Consider the following 19,282-nt stretch of genomic DNA (forward strand, 5'->3'; position numbering starts at 1 on the left):
TACAAACTCTTATATTTTACAGATTGATTTTGTCAGATGGATGTCTTATTTGACATGCCCCATAAAAAATATTGTTTTATTATATAAATGAGTCGATTGATATCTAAGTCGTTGCACACGAAACCAATTTAGAAAAAATATAATTATTATATCATTCTCGATGTGTGTGTGTACACGCTCTAGTTCTAGGTCCTTGCAAGCGCAACTACACAACAAGCTCCCAATTAAGCAACGATTTCATATTCGTCATTGCTTTACGAAAATAGTTTACTTAAATTATTGTATAAGTCAATCGTAACTTGATATAAATCGTTATTAACTCTTCAAATAGTTACCTCAAATTGTGTAAACTATTATTGACCACGTGTATAATGTGCAATGGAAGTGAATTACTTGACATCCAAAAACATCCAAAAACATGAAGCATTACGTTTTGGGTCATTAAAAATTGAGATTTGAAATTGGAATTATATTTGAAATTCATGGATTTAGAATCACATGTTGGTGTTTGGCATGAAATTAAAATGTAATTTAGGAATTGGATTTGACAGACACAAATAATATCATTTAATATAAAAATATTATACATCACTTATTTTTAAATATATTGCATCAATAACATTTTTGTAAATATTAATGTATTGCTTATCACAATATAAAAGAAAGAATCGTTTTTTTTTAAAAAAAAAAATAACCAAAAAACCATATCGTTATCAAATAGTATTTTTAAGAATGGAAAAAAAATTGTTATTGATTTTTTTAATCAAAATTTAATAAATCTTTTACATTAAAAATAATAGTATTTGAGAAAAGATTATTATCGAAGTTAGGTTAAAAAAATTAATAAAATAAAATTTTATAGTAAAAATAATGGAGATTTTTTAATATTTATAGAATTTTTAAGTATATAATATTTTATTTGATCTTTACATGAATTTATCAAAATATTGTATATCACTACGTGAATTTAAAAAATTTTAGGAATGTCATATTTTATTAAGTTTTTAAAAAATAATATAAAATGTATGATTTATGTATATAAATTAATATTTAAAAATGATTTTTATACCAAAATCCGATGAATTATCTCTTAATTCGGTACCATTATTTGATGATTTGTCATGAGTTGATACTAGTTGAATTTGAAACTAATTCTAAGACATTTGACTCGAATGTTATGAATCTTACAAAATTTGGAGCAATAACAAATCGATGAAAATATAATTTTCTGCAAATCTTCTTCTCAACTTTGTTTTGTCAGGAAACTAGTAAACATGGTATGATTCTTTGCTCCAACCCAGCGCTATTTTCAGCGCTGAGTTGGTGCAAAGCTACAATGTTGCATTAAATTTGATGCAACACTTACGCTATCCATTTTTTTTTCTAATTATTTATTATAATATATTTTAAGATATTTATTCAATAAATAACTAAATTTATGTTTTTAATTATATTATTAATTGATAAAATAATAAAATTAAATATTTTAAAATATTTTTTAAAACAAATTTAATTAAAATTCTTAATTCATTAATATCTGTAATGAATATTTATATATAAATTATTTTAGATATTATGTATATTTTAATTATTTGGTCTAAAAATATTTTGTGAAATAAATTAGTTGTTGTGAATAAAATAATAGAGAATATTCCGAGAATATTTTTTTAGTGTAGAGTTTAGATTTAATGGATTGGAGATGAGTTTTGTATTTGGTGTGTGAATTACACTATTTAAAGTTAGTGTTACACCAATATAACGTAATGGGATGGAGATGACCTCATGTTTTGGCTTAAGTTGCCCTTGTTTTTAAATGATGTACTGAATGATAATTGTAATATTGCACTGATTCATTTTAATTGATTTGGGAACTAGATCAAAAAAGAAAGTGGGGGAATACATTTTTATCTTTTTCTAAAACTTGGATAGTTGCGAGATTTTAGTAGAAGGGGAAAAAAAATGCTGCAGATTTAGTGTAATTTTTTTCTATGAAAATAGAAAAAATCCTAAATTTTGATATTTTTTCCTACTCCCAATTTTTTAATCCTTGGAGATACTCCCGGATCCGAATTCTCACAAAAATGTTAAACCCGAACATGCTAAAATGGATAAGATTGACCCGGATTCGTACCCGTCAAAATGGATAAACCTGACACCAGGGCCTGAGTCACACTCCAAAAATTCAACTCCAATTCCCACATCAAACATATGTATTATTATTAGTTAACAAAAACTCTCCACTTTTGTTCTTTACCAAAATCAAACTCCATGGACAAATGTTAACGAACAAAATCGGATTATCAATCTCTTCATTGGGATTGTCACCGCTTCGGCCTCGTCTGATTTAGGTGTATTTTGCTGGCTATTTATTCGAACTGGATGCAACTGTATTTGGCTGCTTCAGTTTCAGCGATGACGATTTTCAGAGCTTTTTCGGGGGTCTTGACTGTGGTTTTACTGTGTGCGTTGGTTGATTGTAAATTCATCGTTTACAACACTTCGCAAGGTATTGTCGATGGAAAGCTCAACGTTCATTTGGTTCCTCATACGCATGACGATGTTGGGTGGCTGAAGACTGTGGATCAGTACTATGTCGGATCGAATAATTCAATCCAGGTTCTCTTCTTATGCTTAAAGTCAGAGTTGAACTCTTCTTGTTTGTGTTGAAACTTAAAGTGACACCTACATCGCTGGCCAGTGGGGCGAGCTGACATTTGCCCCGAATGAATTTTTTTTTGTTTGTTTCAAAGACGTCAATGTCTTTATCTCGCCATCCTGAGCCACGGTTCTACTCCACTTGATGTCTCGGACGGTTGTTCGCCACCGATAAGCTGCTTTTGATTTGGATATTTGATGGATTATTGTTTTGGAGAGTTGAAATTAGTTGAATGTGTTGTGTAGGGAGCATGTGTACAAAATGTATTGGACTCGCTAATCCCGGCACTGTTGGCTGATAAAAACAGGAAATTTATTTACGTTGAAATGGTAAATTTTCTGCCCTTCTGTGTCTGTTCATCTCTATGTCATTGTTTCTGAAATGAACGTTGTTGTCATACTTTTTCTATTGCTTAGGCATTTTTCCAGCGGTGGTGGAGGGAGCAGAGCGAAACAATGCAGGATACAGTTAAAAAGCTTGTCAACTCGGGTCAACTTGAATTCATGTACTGACCAATTTTCACCTTTACTGAATTAGTGATTCTTTAAACGGATAAAGAGTTCACGTGATCTATGGAAATTATAAAAAACGTCTTACTCGTTGGTACCAAGAATATCACAGAAGGTGACTGTGTTTCTTATTTCAACACCCTCACCCCGCTGAATTTTACTCACGCAGAAATGGTGGAATGTGCATGCATGATGAGGCGGCTCCTCATTACATTGACATGATAGATCAGACTACACTAGGCCATCGATTTTTAAAGGAAGAGTTCGATGTGACTCCTAGAATTGGTTGGCAAATTGATCCCTTTGGACATTCTGCTGTGCAGGCTTACCTTTTAGGGGCAGAGGTACTGTTATAAATTTGTGCTCTTAGGATAGGGCCCTCCCGTTACTCCGGAATAATCATTCAAGCCTTTTCTTTTATTTCATCACCTTCTGTACCGCGTAAATTTTGCAGAACCATCTATAAAATATTCATCTAATTGTGGAAGGGATGTAATTATACCTGATAGATGCAGAATCAGTGCTCAATTTTCTTACCAGTATCTTATAGACCTCATTCATCCTGATGCTTTAGGTTGGATTTGACTCACTTTTCTTTGGTCGCATTGACTACCAAGATCGAGCTAAACGAAGAGATGACAAGATGCTCGAGGTCATTTGGCAGGGTTCCAAGAGTCGTGGTTCATCCTCTGAGGTAATTTGAAGTTGCCAATATTTTTACTGTACAATTTATGAGTAAGTTAATATTTGCTCTAGTGTTTATACATAGGTGTTTTATGTTTATTTTTCACTTTTGATTGGTCATTATCTTATGTACCACTCTCAAATTTAAGTCTCCAAACTTATGTCTTATATTCAGATATTTGCAGGTGCTTTCTATGCTGGGAACTACGAACCTCCGACTGGTTTCTACTTTGAAGTCAATGACGATTCTCCTATTGTCCAGGTAATTCTATATATGCATTTAATGCCTGCCTTGAAACTTGTCCAGGTCGATTGTAATGGCATATATATTTTTTTCTCTGGCTGAAGGATGACATCAATTTATTTGATTACAATGTCCAAGAGCGTGTAAATGATTTTGTAGCTGCTGCATTTGCACAGGTAAAATTATTCTGAAGTTTTCTTTTCCTGCTTTGCGAACTTATTATAATTGAAAGATGCATCTTTTTTCCCTTCATGTTTTCGAATGATTCAAGATTGACTGTCATCATCTTTCGTGTTATGGAACCGCTGAAAACAATTGATTCTAACCATCTTTGATTGTTTTACTCACAGGCTAATGTTACTCGATCAAATCATGTCATGTGGACTATGGGAACAGATTTCAAGTATCAATATGCTCACACATGGTTCCGGAACATGGATAAGCTCATTCATTATGTCAATCAAGTTAGTATTTTTGAACATTTAATCACGAGATGGTCTAAGAAAGAACAAGAAACTCGATATTGGAATTTTTAATGATCGGTAATAAAGGCCTATGTGCATTATTTTAATGCACAGAGGACTAAAACACTGGTTGATCATTCTTACCTTGATACGAGTATCACCTTCTACCTTCTATATGTATATCTGAGAAAATATCTTGGAAATAAATTCCATAGAAAATCTTTCTCACGTCGTAAAAAATCATAAAATGATTTACCATAATATCAAATACATTATTTGATTATGCGGTCTTCCCTGAAGTTGAACATGTAAGTATGAATTCAATTGTTGAAATTGAAGCGAGAAATGTGAAAGAAAAGTTGCAGCATTTTGCATTCTAGAGATATAGATGGAATAGGAAGCGATTCGTTTCATACGAGGATAGATAAACAAGGATCAGAGAGGTAAGCTTTAAGACTAGCCGGCTAGAAATTGTGTTTGCTGCTGACATGTAATGCTCATAAACAATGTTTTCCTAGCTGCATGAAATGACAGAGCTTTTTCTTGGCTTTACGTGAAATAGATAAAACTAGATTAGAGTAATCACAAAAATTTGAATTTTAAAATAGGTAGACAGTGAAGAGAGAAAACAATGCTGACCTCCCATTTACATGGTTTGGTAATAAAAAGCCTATAACTGTGAGATACATGCCCATAGGGCAAAAACTCTTGTTAAATTTTCTTATTTTTTGAATTTGATAATCATTCCTTTATAGGATGATATTATATTTGAAACAAATACAATATGAAATCTCTCCCAATTACAGCATCACAATAAAATCATATAAAATATGCATCATAAATTTTATAATATCAATTGTGAATCTAAAATATATTAAATTGAACAGGTCCTCTTTGATAGAATCAATCTCACGATTTGAGGCATTAATAATTCTAGCAAAGAATATCTATTGCTTGAAAACATCGAGTTGTAGTTTTGGCATTCTTGATGGTTTAGCACTTAAAGTTTTGTCAATTATATGTTACATCTGTTTCAAACTTGTGGTGAGTTCATACTTGAATGGCAATGGAGCATGACTTTGGGGAATTTAGAATAAAACTTTTTTCCCATACCGTTTTCGTGGATGAATCTGCTAACTATCTTTGTTTTAGTTCATGCGACTAATGTTTTTTTACTTTTCTTGCAGGATGGCCGTGTCAATGCTTTTTATTCGACCCCTTCTTTATATACCGATGCCAAATATTCTCTAAATGAGTCCTGGCCTCTTAAAATTGATGACTTCTTCCCGTGAGTTTAAGTTTTGTGGTATGCTTATCACACTAGGGAATTATACCATTCTCATGAGCTCGATGATTCATGCATTTTTTGCATTAGATACGCGGACCGTGTAAATGCTTATTGGACGGGATATTTTACAAGCAGACCTGCCATCAAAAGATATGTCAGAATGATGAGTGGCTACTATTTGGTATGTTATGAATGTAATTGAGTAGGTTCCTCAGTGATGGGACCATTTTGAATATGAAATCTCACTGTGCCTGTATACTTTATTAGGCAGCAAGGCAGTTAGAATTTTTTAGAGGAAGAAATAAATCAGGTCCCAACACTGACTCTTTAGGTGATGCATTGGCCCTTGCCCAACATCACGATGCAGTTTCTGGTACAGAAAAGCAACATGTGGCTGATGACTATGCGAAACGGCTTTCAATTGGTTACAAGGAGGTGAAGCCCTTTCGAAATTATTGTCTTACTGGTTAGCAAAGTTGACTCCCTTCACTTACTAATCGTGACTCAAGTTAAGGTGTTCAATTTACAATACGTACAGGCAGAGGAGGTTGTTGCAAATTCACTTGGTTGTTTGACACAATCTTCATCAAATTCCAAATGTGAAAGTCCAACTACAAGTTTCCTGCAGGCAGGCACCCGAGCATTTTCCATTTTCCATTTTCCATTTTCTTTCTGTGTGAAACTTGTAATAGCATTTATTAATGTCCATAGTTTCTTGCTAAAAACTTTGCATTCAATTTGCATCAAATCCATTTTCTTCATATTCAGTTTGTGTTTTTTTAACTCTCTTCAATGTTTAAAGATTTTTTTTTCTTTGCTTATTTTAAGCAATCTTCTACTTAGATGTATGGGAATTGATATTTTATCTTCTTTCCAGTGCCCGCTTCTGAACATAAGTTATTGCCCTCCAACAGAAGTTGATCTTTCACTTGGGAAAAAGCTAGTAAGTGAAATGATTCCTCAATGAACTGCCTTTTGCGAAATGGAAGTTAACTCTTAGTTGTGGGCCATCATGAATCATCTTCCAGGCTTATTTCAACAGTTTTCTGCAGTATTCCCTTTATCATGTCTGAGTTTACAATTTTGGTTTGGATTTTCATATGAGAATGTTATGTCCCCACACGAACCCACACAACGAGTATACAAGAGGTTCACGCATGGGCGGTTCAAGCAGCCGCAGTTGGGCTAGTATATCCTTGCATAAAGATTGGAGTCTTCTATATTTTTAGATTACTTTATCCTTGTTTTATTTTATATTTATTTGAATTCTGCAGATTAGGATTATTGGTGGTTGTTTTTCTTTTGAATTTAAGATAGGGATAAGATCGTATTTGGCTTAGGTTGGAGTCTTTGAGTCTGATGTATTTATTGAACCACAAGGAATGAATAAAGCATCAGAATTTTACCAAACAAAAAAACATCGTCAAGATCGAAGGTTCTCTTTTCAACGAGCCTTAAATTTACTCGTCACCATTGGGCGCCAAGGTCGAAGATCGAACAAGAAGGAATTATATTCTGACTTGGACGATTTTATTCCCCAACGTCCCGTAACGAGATCTCAAACAAAGCAAAAATGTATATGGACGATAGAAAGGCACAGAACAGGACCGGCAGGAGCTTCGTGCACAAATGGAGACATTATCACTGGAAATGGCGGCTATACGCACTGAAACTTTTGGTAACCGCGACAATAACTCCAATTTCGACACCAACAGACAAAAGGAGAGGGATAACGGGGACTCCACTTCGAATTTTCCCAAATTTTCGAAACTGGTTTTTCCCAAATTTGATGGTCTCACCGACCCATTGGGGTGGCTCAGTCGCTGCGAACATTTTTTCCGCCACCACAACACAGCGGAGAATGCAAAGGTGGGTATGGCCTCTTACCACCTTGAGGGGGATGCGCAACTGTGGTTTTTGAAGGTGGAACGTGATGAACCAGTTTTGACTTGGGCAGATTTCAAGGAGCACTGTAACCGACGCTTTGGTCCAGCCTTGCGGTGCACCAAATTGGGGGAGTTAGCGAGGTTACGCCAAACTGGGACGGTTTATGAATATCAGCGACAATTTGAGCAATTGTCGACTCGGGCGAGTACCTTATCCCAAGATCAAGAAGTAGAACTCTTTATTACAGGTCTGAAGGAAAATATCTCAGCGGAAGTATTAGTGCATCTTCCCTTGACTCTACCGAGGGCGATGCAACTTGCGCGTCTCTACGAACAAAAATCTGGACAGCGTCGGCAAGATAGTGGGATTAATAGCAAGAAACCTTCAGGTACTCTTTCAACTCAACCTTTTGTTAAACGTTTGAGTCGGGCTGAAATGGATGAGCGAAGAGCTAAGGGGTTGTGTTACAATTGTGACGAATTATATACATCGGGACACCGTTGCAAGAGGCTGTTCTGGATTGAGGCTTACGACGACCCGTATGTGGATGCAAATGACCCAGGCACCGAAGGACCCGAGATCTCCATTCATGCGATCACGGGCACCCAAGGGGCTCAAACTATGCAGATCCATGGTATCATCAGTCACCTTCCCTTCATTGTCTTAATTGATTCCGGCAGTACACACTGCTTCTTGGATGCTTCTTTGGCAGAGAAATTGACACTGATTATCGAGCCTCAGGCTTCTCTATGGGGGATTGTGGCCAATGGGCGTCGCCTACAATGTTTGGGGGTGTGTCGCAAGATCTCTATCACATTGGGTCAACAACCATTCTGCATTGATTTTCTAGTGATTCCGTTACAAGGGTTTGGCGCTGTGTTGGGTGTGAATTGGCTCCGGAATCTCGGGGCGATACAGTGGGATTTTTCCAAGATGTGCATGTCCTTTACCCATAACAACCAAACAACAGTTTTGCAAGGAATAACAAAGGAACGTGATCACCATGTTGGCGAGCTTGCTGCCACACGAGTCGTGGACTCCACGCATGAGGATCTGCCCTCTCTCTTGGAGGAATTCTCGTGTATTTTTTTGGAGCCTACTGGGCTGCCACCTTCTCGGAACTTTATGCATCGCATAATTTTGGAGCAAGGGACAAATCCAGTTGTCGTGCGACCTTACAGGTACCCCCATGCTCAAAAGGATGAAATTGAGCGACAGTGTGCGGAAATGCTGGAAAAGGGCTTTATTCGCCCCAGTCATTCCCCCTTCTCATCACCGGTGCTGTTGGTAAAAAAATCAGATGATTCTTGGAGATTCTGTGTAGATTATCGTGCACTCAACACAAAGACAATCAAAGATAAGTTTCCGATTCCTATCATCGATGAATTATTGGATGAATTACATGGAGCTCAATTCTTCACGAAATTGGATCTCCGCGCCGGGTACCATCAAATTCCAATGGACCCCGACAGTATTCACATGACGGCATTCCGCACTCACCATGGACACTTTGAATTTCTAGTAATGCCTTTTGGGCTTACTAATGCCCCCTCCACCTTCCAAGCGCTGATGAACTCAATATTTCGCCCATTTCTCCGGAGTTTTGTGCTCGTATTCTTCGACGACATTCTGATTTATAGCCAATCTTGGCACTCACACTTGCACCATCTGCGTACCATCTTCAGTGTACTTCAGAAACATCAGTTGTTCTTAAAGAAATCGAAATGTACTTTCGGAGGAAAGGAGGTAGCTTACTTGGGTCACATTGTATCTCCTTCGGGCGTCCATGTGGATCTCGCAAAGGTAGAGGCCATTACACGCTGGCCCCAACCCACGACCCCCACGACTTTGAGGGGATTTCTCGGGCTGACTGGTTACTACCGTAAATTTGTCAAGAACTATGGGTCCATTGCCGCCCCACTCACTGGTATGTTGCGTAAGAATTCATTTACTTGGACACCGGCGTCACTACATGCATTTGGGGAACTAAAGGCAGCCCTCACTTCCACCCCGGTTCTTGCTTTACCTGATTTCTCACAAACATTCATTGTCGAGTGTGATGCGTCCGACTTAGGCGTAGGGGCTGTTCTACAGCAACTTGGGCGGCCTATTGCTTTTTTTAGCCAGGCCCTGGCCCAACGCCACCAAAAACTTCCAGCTTATGAGCGTGAACTTATTGGATTGACTAAGGTTGTGCGTCATTGGCATGCATACTTTTGGGGACAGTCATTCGTGGTCCGCACTGACCATTACAGCTTAAAATTTCTTTTGGAACAGCGCCTTGCCACCCCGGCCCAACAGCGCTGGGTCACCAAATTACTTGGTTTCGATTTTTGTGTTGAGTATAAGGAGGGACGCACAAACATTGTCGCAAATGCGCTGTCACGGAGGGAAGCTAGCGAAGGGCAGCTGGCCTCCCTCTCTACGGTTCATTGGGATTTTTTATCCGATATACAGAAGGAGTACTCCACTAACGAGGAATTACAACTCTTATTACAGCAAATGTCCGATGGACAACTACAGGGCCCTTGGGAGCACAAGGGCGGGGTTCTGCTGTACAAAAACAGATTCTACATCCCATGTGACTCTCCACTTGTCGACAAAATCATCTCTTCTATCCACAATAGCTGTCACGAAGGGTATCAAAAGACTCTCTACCGTATTACTAGGGAATTCTTTTGGCACGGCATGCGTCGACATATTCTGAATTTTGTTGCTTCTTGTTTGGTTTGCCAACGCAATAAAGTGGAACAGCTGCGCCCCGCAGGGTTACTTCAGCCACTGCCCATTCCTCATCAGATTTGGTCTCATATATCAATGGATTTTGTTGAAGGCCTACCCTCCTCTCAAGGGAAGAATGTCCTTTTTGTGGTGGTCGATCGGTTCTCTAAGTACGCACACTTCTTGCCTTTGGCCCACCCATATTCGGCTGCATCGGTCGCCCGCATTTTCTTTGATCACATTTTCAAACTTCACGGTCTACCAGAGTCGATCGTTAGCGATCGCGATGTCACCTTCACTAGTTCCTTTTGGAAGGAGCTCTTTCGCCTTCAAGGTACCAAGCTTTGCTTTAGCTCTGCCTACCATCCTCAATCCGATGGTCAAACCGAGGCTGCCAACCGAGTGGTAGAAATGTACCTTCGCTGTTTCACAAGCGATTACCCAAAAAAATGGGTGAATTGGTTGTCTTGGGCAGAATTCTGTTACAATACGAGCTTCCATTCTTCTCTGAAAGCCACACCATTTGAAGTAGTTTATGGGCGCCCACCCCCGCGCTTACTGTCATACTGCCCAGGGCTGTCCAGGATTGCAGCAGTTGATCATGAGCTCCAAAGCCGTGATGCAACCCTGAAAAATCTCCGTGATCGCCTACTCCGTGCGCAACAGGTTATGAAGACCAATTACGATGCTCGACACAGGGAGATAGAATTTGCCGAGGGCGAGCTGGTCCTCCTCAAATTGCAGCCTTATCGCCACCTGAGTTTGGCTGCCCGTGCCAACAGGAAATTATCTCCACGCTTTTATGGTCCTTTCAAGGTCATCGCTCGCATTGGCAAAGTTGCCTATAAACTTGAGCTTCCGTCGTCGGCTAAAATACACCCAGTGTTCCATGTCTCTTGCTTAAAAAAATTCCGAGGGGACTTCAGCGTTTGCACTTCACTGCCTCCCCTACACTCCGAGGATTCCCGCCCACTTCCGCAGTCTGTGCTCGATACAAGATTCCACAGAGGCCGTGCAGAGGTTCTAGTTCATTGGCAAGACCTTTCCCCAGCCGAGGCTTCGTGGGAGGATGCTGCACTTTTGGTAGAACGTTATCCTTCCTTCGTGTTTGAGGGCAAACACGCGTCTCATGGGGGGGTGATGTTATGTCCCCATACGAACCCACACAACGAGTATACAAGAGGTTCACGCATGGGCGGTTCAAGCAGCCGCAGTTGGGCTAGTATATCCTTGCATAAAGATTGGAGTCTTCTATATTTTTAGATTACTTTATCCTTGTTTTATTTTATATTTATTTGAATTCTGCAGATTAGGATTATTGGTGGTTGTTTTTCTTTTGAATTTAAGATAGGGATAAGATCGTATTTGGCTTAGGTTGGAGTCTTTGAGTCTGATGTATTTATTGAACCACAAGGAATGAATAAAGCATCAGAATTTTACCAAACAAAAAAACATCGTCAAGATCGAAGGTTCTCTTTTCAACGAGCCTTAAATTTACTCGTCACCATTGGGCGCCAAGGTCGAAGATCGAACAAGAAGGAATTATATTCTGACTTGGACGATTTTATTCCCCAACGTCCCGTAACGAGATCTCAAACAAAGCAACGTAACAGAGAATGAAGTAAAAATTTAGAATGCTTATTTATCAACTGAAAGTGCTGGTTATGAGTTATTCGTATCACACCATTACTTTTTAGACGATAGGGTATTTTGGAAAGAAATTTGAAAAATAATTTAAGACATTTTGTAAAGGAAAATGGTAGATTTAATGAGGGACAGAGGTGTTAGAATTCAATATTTAATTAAAGTATCTTACTTTGTGCAGGTGGTGGTTGTCTACAACTCTCTGGGTTGGAGAAGAACAGATGTTGTGAGAATTCCTGTGAGTAGTTGCATTCTTTTCCGTTTTTATTGAGGTGAACTCAGATCAATGTAAAAGATTTCACTCTTCCATTTTTCTTGTTTATTCTGGATCCTAATTATTTCACGATTTCTAAAGAACAATTCTAACTGAATTCTCTGTTATACGTATGTGTAGTATATTTATATGTGTATGAATGCATGTACATTGCATTTATGTATTGGTAACTGGGTAATCTAATCTTGCTTCATTACATTGTTGCAGGTTATCGATGAGAATGTCACTGTTCGTGATTCCGCTGGACAAGTGATTGTATCACAGATTATTCCTTTAGTTGGTTCCTTGAGAGACACTAGGCAATTCTATGCCAGTGCTTATGTGGGCGAATCCTCCAGCATTCCCGTGTATTGGCTCACATTTACAGCAACTGTTCAGCCTTTGGGTTTTAGCACTTATGTGATATCAAGTGGAAAGCTGGCAGGTCTTTAGCAGAATTTTTATATTTTTATCAGTTACTAAATGATGTTTGCTTAATCCAGGGTGTAATTGCAATTTATTCCGTTGGCTACATTGTTACATATGCAGCTCCAGCCTCCGTAGAACAAATTTCATATCCTTTTGATGGGAGTCAAACTAGCGATGTTCAAGTGGGTTCAGGAGACGTGAAGCTTGTATACTCGGGAAATGATGGGAAGCTTATGCGATATATTAATAGCAGGAGCTCGGTATGCCATATAGGAATGACCACATCGGCTTGTCCTTTCACATCTTTCTGTCTTTTAAATTATGTTTGGTCAAATGCATGCTGCTATATTAGTCGTCGTGGTTGATGTAACCTTACCTGAATGTGAGTTTGCTGGTCTTCTTTTTTCAATCTTTTGCTGTACATTTAAATATTCTTGAGTTATACTTTATAATATAGGTGAATATATCTCTGGAACAATCATACAGTTATTATACTGGACACGATGGGAGTGAAGATTCTCAGGTAATATTAGCAATATGTTCCTTATTTTTCTTTCCTAAAGTGATACTTGTTGAGATTGATGGAAAATTTCATTTACCTATGAAAGGCCTCAGGAGCATATGTCTTTCGCCCAAATGGCACATTTCCAATACAACCTGAAGGAAAGGTACATATATTCTCTTCAAAGTCAATCATTCAATGCATGATCTTCATTTTCTCGGTTAGATGGTGAATTGTTTATCTTATTTTGCAGATTCCACTTGCAGTTTTTCGAGGACCTCTGTTTGATGAAGTTCATCAGACATTCAATTCATGGATATCTCAGGTTAGTCCGAGAATCATTAATTTATTCTACGTAGATTATATAAATATAATAGGATATCACACTCGAAAGAACCGGAATCCCCAAAACCATCAGGTTTCCCTGTGAATTGTCTTCCACATAGGTATCTCTTCATCTCATTTAGGGTTTGAGTTATATCCCAAGGTATGGAAAACAATTTATGAGTTAATGAATCATTGGATGTTTGTCTATTATGAGGGCCATATGTGTTTTGATGCATACATTACAAATTTTTCGATGTATGTCGACAATTTACTGATTTAGGATCTTGAAAGTATTTTCAGATGGTTATTAAGTTGAAGTTATCTTGGTGAGAAACTGCAGAAATCACTTGTGTGATGCAAAAGCTTAAATGGAAGAAACATGTACAAATTTATAAATGGATAGCAATGCATTGTTCGTCGCCTGTTAGGAATTAGGGAAACCGAGACCTGACCCTTCTTGAATAAAGGGGGAACTAAACAAAAATACTCCCATTTTTCATTTCTTTGTTACCATGGATTGTTAACATACTTATCTGCAGATCACAAGAGTTTACAAGGAAAAGGAACATGTTGAGATTGAATTCACGGTAAGTCAGCCTTCACATGTCCTTTTAGCTGTTCATAATAAGAACAATTTAAACTTCTAATGTTGGAGCTACCCATAATGTCTGGCATCACAGGTTGGTCCGATACCTATTGAAGATGGAATTGGGAAGGAGATAGTAACTCAAATAAAGTCAACTGTAGGAAACAACAAAACATTTTATACAGACTCTAATGGGCGTGATTTTCTTGAACGGGTGGGTTGCATCCATTCATTTCTGCCAGGGGCAATCATTTTTTTGTCTGTGGCATGATATGTTTGTGTATAAATCTCATCAGCATCACGGCTTGGAAATTAATTATTGGGATTAATCATGTAATGCATAGACCTAAAGCTTTTGTCTTGTTTTGTAGATCAGAGACTACAGAGCTGATTGGGACCTACAAGTGAACCAACCAATTGCTGGAAACTACTATCCTGTATGTTTTCTCAAGAGCAGAACTTTCCAGAAAATATTCATTTAGTTTGTTTGATATGAATTTGTTGAAGCACTTATACTACTTTAAAATCTTGAGGACAAGAATATCTGACAGTGTCGGCCTGACAACTGCGATGATCACCTCAAAAACATGCATGGTTCTAAAATTCGCTAGGCACTAGTCGGGCACCAGACCAGCGCCTAGTGCCTAGGCCTAGGCGGCGCTAGGCGGATTCCACGGTTTTAACATAATAAATGAAATATTATAACTCCAACACAATAATATCAAATTTAAAATGAGTTCAGTATTTGAAGAAAGAGCGTACACCAATTTTTTCTTCAAATATGGCACTCAAAATGTGGGCTTCTTCATTCGCTTTGATTTCTTCAGCCTTTTAATTCGCAAGATGCTCTGGTTACTCAATCATGCAGACAATGAAGATGAATTTTGATGCTAGGGCAAGCCAACGAATCGATTTTCTTGTCGTACATCAGTTTAGGGCTTATAAAACTTAAGCCCAACAAAAAAAAAATTACATTTCATTTTTTTTTGTAATTTGAGCTTTGAATTTAAAGGGGTATTTTGTTTTCTAACCTCGGTCAAACATTTTTTTAAAAAAATGACCTTCTGTAGTGTAATGCAAATCACTTGGGGGAGGTTAATTTTTTAAAAAAATGTTTGACCGAGTCCATTTCCCTAAATATCCCGAATTTAAAAGCCCAAATTAAAAAAAATTCTGAAAATCCTACCCTATACTCGCCTAGGCGCCAAGGCCGCCTAGGCCGACCGATTAGCATGTTTTCGGTGCGGCCGCCCGGCGCCTAGCCCGAGTTTTAGGACACTTTAAAAATGTTAACTTGTCTTAAAATGATCATGCATTGGTTGATCAGGAATCTGTTAAATCCCTAAAAGATACTGAAATTTCAGAATTTCTGGATCGCATAAGATCCATAGCTAGGGTGAGCAGAAACCAAATTGAACCAAACCAAACCACTGGTTTGGATTAGGTTTTAGTCGATCACCGTTTGGATTGGTTCTAAATTAACAAAACCGAAAACATTGATTTGGTTCAAAGTTTTTATTAACATCAAAACCAAGCAAACCGATTGTATAAATATATAATATTTTCAAATATGTATACATATATTATTATTTTTTAGTTTATATCATCTCATTATATTATGTAAAATTGATAATAGATGTTACTTTTATAAATTTTAAGCTTTCCAATTATTTATATTGAAGTTGAATGGAAATCTAAGATAAATATCTCTCATTTTTTGAAGTGTAATAGCGGATGATGACGTTTTTTTAGCTAAACTACTTTGTTTTGAGAATTTATATTTTTTTAGAGGAAATTCGTTATGCCATTTTCATACATTTTTTTTCGAAGCAGTCATTTTCATACATTATAGTGTTAAATTGTTTAATATTTGTATGCATATTGATATTTATCTATTTATAATATAATAATAGCTAGTTTACAAAATTTTAAATTATGTTTTAAAATATTCAAAAAATTATTTGACAAAAAATTTAAAATTGGTCACCTAAACCAAGCCGAACCAAAACCTAGGTTTTTTTTATTATTGATGGTTCGGTTTGGTTTGGTTTGCAATTTTTCAAAACCGATAGTATTGTTTGGTTCGAGTTTTTATCATAAACCGAACCAATCTGGTTTTGCTCACTGCTACGCCTACCATTAACCATTATAATCGGTCACAGAAATAGTACTATGGAGTTTAATTCAGGTCGTTTGTTGTTGTTGTTGTTGTTGTTGTTGTTGTTGTTGTTGTTCTTTTTGTGTGTGTGTGTGTGTGTGTGTGTTTTTATGTTTTTATTTTGCTTGATTATTTAGTTGGACATTCTTGCAGATAAATCTAGGAATTTACATCAAAGATAAAAACACCGAGTTTTCAATCTTGGTGGATAGATCAGTTGGAGGATCGAGTATTGCTGATGGGCAGTTGGAGTTGATGCTCCATAGGTTGTACTTTGTAGTTATGCTCTTGTTTTTCTTCGATAGTTCTGATTTATCTGTATAAACTTTTGACATCTTTTCTTTGCCATGATTACATTCCTGCAAAAATAAAATAAGAATATTTATTGTCATTCATATGCTCTACTTCAAGAAAATAACTCCAAGCCTTGGTTTTGTAGGAGATTGCTTTATGATGATGGTAGAGGTGTTGATGAGGCTTTAAATGAGACAGTCTGCACTCTCGACAAGTGTGTGGGTTTAATTGTAAGCATCACCCCGATCGATCTGCCCGACTATATTTGTCCTATTCAATAAGTTATGTTTCATGCGAAAGAATTTAACATGAAGAAAGATCTCGAACGAACTGAGGAAGAAAAGGTATGCGGAATGGAGTTCTTTATTTGACTCCTCCCCTACGAAATGAGCACTCCGAGAATGTATCTATTGATAAGACCTGGGACTATCTGCGAAAGAATTACATGTTAAATATTAACGTTTAACTGTTAGACTTCTCTTCCATTCCCATCAACGTACGCTTCCATATTCTATCACTCTTACTGGCATGTAATCTATTCATATTACTCTCCAAATTTCTCACAGGTCCAAGGGACCTACTATCTTAGGTTTGATCTGCTAGGAGAGGGATCGAAGTGGCGTCGATCATTTGGACAAGAGATATACTCACCATTCCTTTTAGCCTTTTCTGAGCAGGTATCTTGTACATCTGTATTTGTTGGTTGCTAAATATCTTTAATTCAGACAACATGCTTATGTACCTGCAGGATGAGGAGTTTACAAATTTCCCCGTACCAACTTTTACAGCAATGGATCCTTCTTACAGTCTTCCTGATAGTGTTGCCATATTAACCCTACAGGTATTTTCTGCTCAGAAACTGATGGTGTCTGCTAGAATTTTTCGCTTTGGGTGTACTTATTAATGAATTAATTCTGTTGGTTGCTTCTAATGCCTCAGGAGCTTGAAGACCAAACCATTCTGCTCCGATTAGCTCATTTATACGAGGTTTGAATTCTTTAATTTTGCATTATTCTCCCAATTTTCCTTGAGATATTTTTAAGTTTCTCCAATAGAAGTTATTTTAAGCAAAACTCGTTGATTGTTTAAAGATGCAATCTTAGGCCGTGAGTCCATACCGTTCTTTGTTATCTTTGCAAGCAATTGTACAATTTTATAAGAATTCGTATCTGGGGTTTATGGGCGATCATTTAGTTGAGAGTCGACCTAGCAGAATAGTACCCGTTAAAAGTGCGCTACCATGATATCAGCACCAAGAATATAGCCTGTATCATATTACTGGTAGGATTAAGGTGCATGCGCTCAACATTTATAGAGTTATAGGTGAATGAGATCTATCTAAGAGTGTGCTGGGTGATGATATTGTGATCTCACGGCTTCACAACTTGGACAGTGATTAATAACTTTGAAGGTCTTTATGGAAGGCTTATATTTTGGGATTATTGGATTTTCCTCTTGGTTTACAAATTACAACCGAAATGCTAATTGCTGTCCTTATAATTTATTTCTATAATAGGTTGGCGAGGACAAAGACTTATCAGTCATGGCCACTGTAGAACTGAAGAGAGTTTTTCCAAACAAGAAAGTAAGACAACACTAAGTACATTTTTCTTTCCCTTTATCCTAATATCCGTCTTTATTCTCATGGCTGATAATTTTTGCAACGTCCTCTGATCAGATATACAATATTCGTGAAATGAGTTTATCCGCCAATCAAGAAAGAGAAGAAATGGAGAAGAAAAGATTATCTTGGAAAGTAGAAGGAGGCTCCATTAAACATCATGTGTCCGGGCCAAGAGGACGCCCCATACGTCCCGCGGAATTGTTGGTGGAGCTCGCACCTATGGAAATTCGAACCTTTATCATCGACTTCAATTCTAGAGTTTTCCTGTACTGAGAGTTGAAAGGTATTTGACTTGGCTCTGCTCATCAATTTGGAAAACACTAAAAGCTGGTTTTTGTCATAAATATTTCGGAAATTCTCTCTATAATAAAACTTTCGATGTCGCTGCGGTGCTATTAGATGGTTTGAAAGGGATTAAAGTGACATGAAATCACACATCTTGTGATAAAAACCGAGCCAAAAAGTTGTGTTATTTGTATTTTATGTATGTTATATATTATATTAAATAAATGTTTTCTATTTTATTGTACCGTGGTCGTTAGATAAATTTCTCTACCCCGTGGTCGTTAGATAAATTTCTCCTATGCATTGTGATAAAATTTATGAATCATATCTATTAACCAGATATAATTAGCATTAAAAACAAAACAAAAGCACACTTTTCACTCCCCAATTCCGATGGCAGGCAAAGCTTGCACACTTTTACATATTACTTCTAATAAAAAATAAGCAAAATCATTAATTTAAAATAACAAAAGTTAGAGATGTAGATAATTATTTTAACTGTATAAACGCTAGTAATCCAAGATTTGGACAATCTAATCGTCTTCTTCTATAGGACTTGTGTTCTCCACCCTTAATTTCTCTCCTCCTTCAATCTCAAGATACTACCAATAAAGGTAATTAGGTAAATGTGTACGACAAATTTGTAAATCACTTTTGGACACAAATGATTTATAAGTCTATGCTGCACAACTTCAAAGATTGCGAACCCTAAACACCGCAGAATCAT

General features: G+C 37.2%; 1 protein-coding gene across 1 annotated transcript; it reads left to right on the plus strand.

The window, feature by feature from the left end:
* The first annotated feature begins 2,200 nt into the window (after nt 1-2,200).
* LOC140882705 (probable alpha-mannosidase At5g13980) lies at nt 2,201-18,794 on the plus strand. Its single transcript, XM_073288861.1, has 29 exons — nt 2,201-2,616; nt 2,902-2,985; nt 3,073-3,161; nt 3,335-3,509; nt 3,740-3,859; nt 4,025-4,111; nt 4,198-4,269; nt 4,444-4,557; nt 5,745-5,845; nt 5,933-6,026; nt 6,113-6,280; nt 6,384-6,473; nt 6,723-6,788; nt 12,279-12,335; nt 12,579-12,795; nt 12,900-13,039; nt 13,237-13,302; nt 13,388-13,447; nt 13,535-13,606; nt 14,148-14,195; nt 14,289-14,408; nt 14,566-14,631; nt 16,506-16,618; nt 16,792-16,876; nt 17,213-17,323; nt 17,395-17,487; nt 17,586-17,633; nt 18,163-18,231; nt 18,325-18,794. Exons 1-29 carry the CDS (start codon nt 2,380-2,382, stop codon nt 18,541-18,543), a joined length of 3,081 nt encoding a protein of 1,026 aa, XP_073144962.1. The 5' UTR covers nt 2,201-2,379; the 3' UTR covers nt 18,544-18,794.
* Nucleotides 18,795-19,282: the final 488 nt, after the last annotated feature.

This window comes from Henckelia pumila, chromosome 2 (assembly GCF_033568475.1).
Source record: "Henckelia pumila isolate YLH828 chromosome 2, ASM3356847v2, whole genome shotgun sequence".
NCBI classification, from domain to species: Eukaryota; Viridiplantae; Streptophyta; class Magnoliopsida; order Lamiales; family Gesneriaceae; genus Henckelia; species Henckelia pumila.

Excerpts from the sequence above, each read along its gene's own strand:
- LOC140882705 (XM_073288861.1), top strand. The coding sequence starts at position 2,380 with ATGCAACTGTATTTGGCTGCTTCAGTTTCAGCGATGACGATTTTCAGA. Across the intron at positions 3,860-4,024 it reads GTCGTGGTTCATCCTCTGAG|ATATTTGCAGGTGCTTTCTA; the intron begins GTAATTTGAAGT and ends TCTTATATTCAG. Across the intron at positions 16,877-17,212 it reads ACAAGTGTGTGGGTTTAATT|GTCCAAGGGACCTACTATCT; the intron begins GTAAGCATCACC and ends AATTTCTCACAG.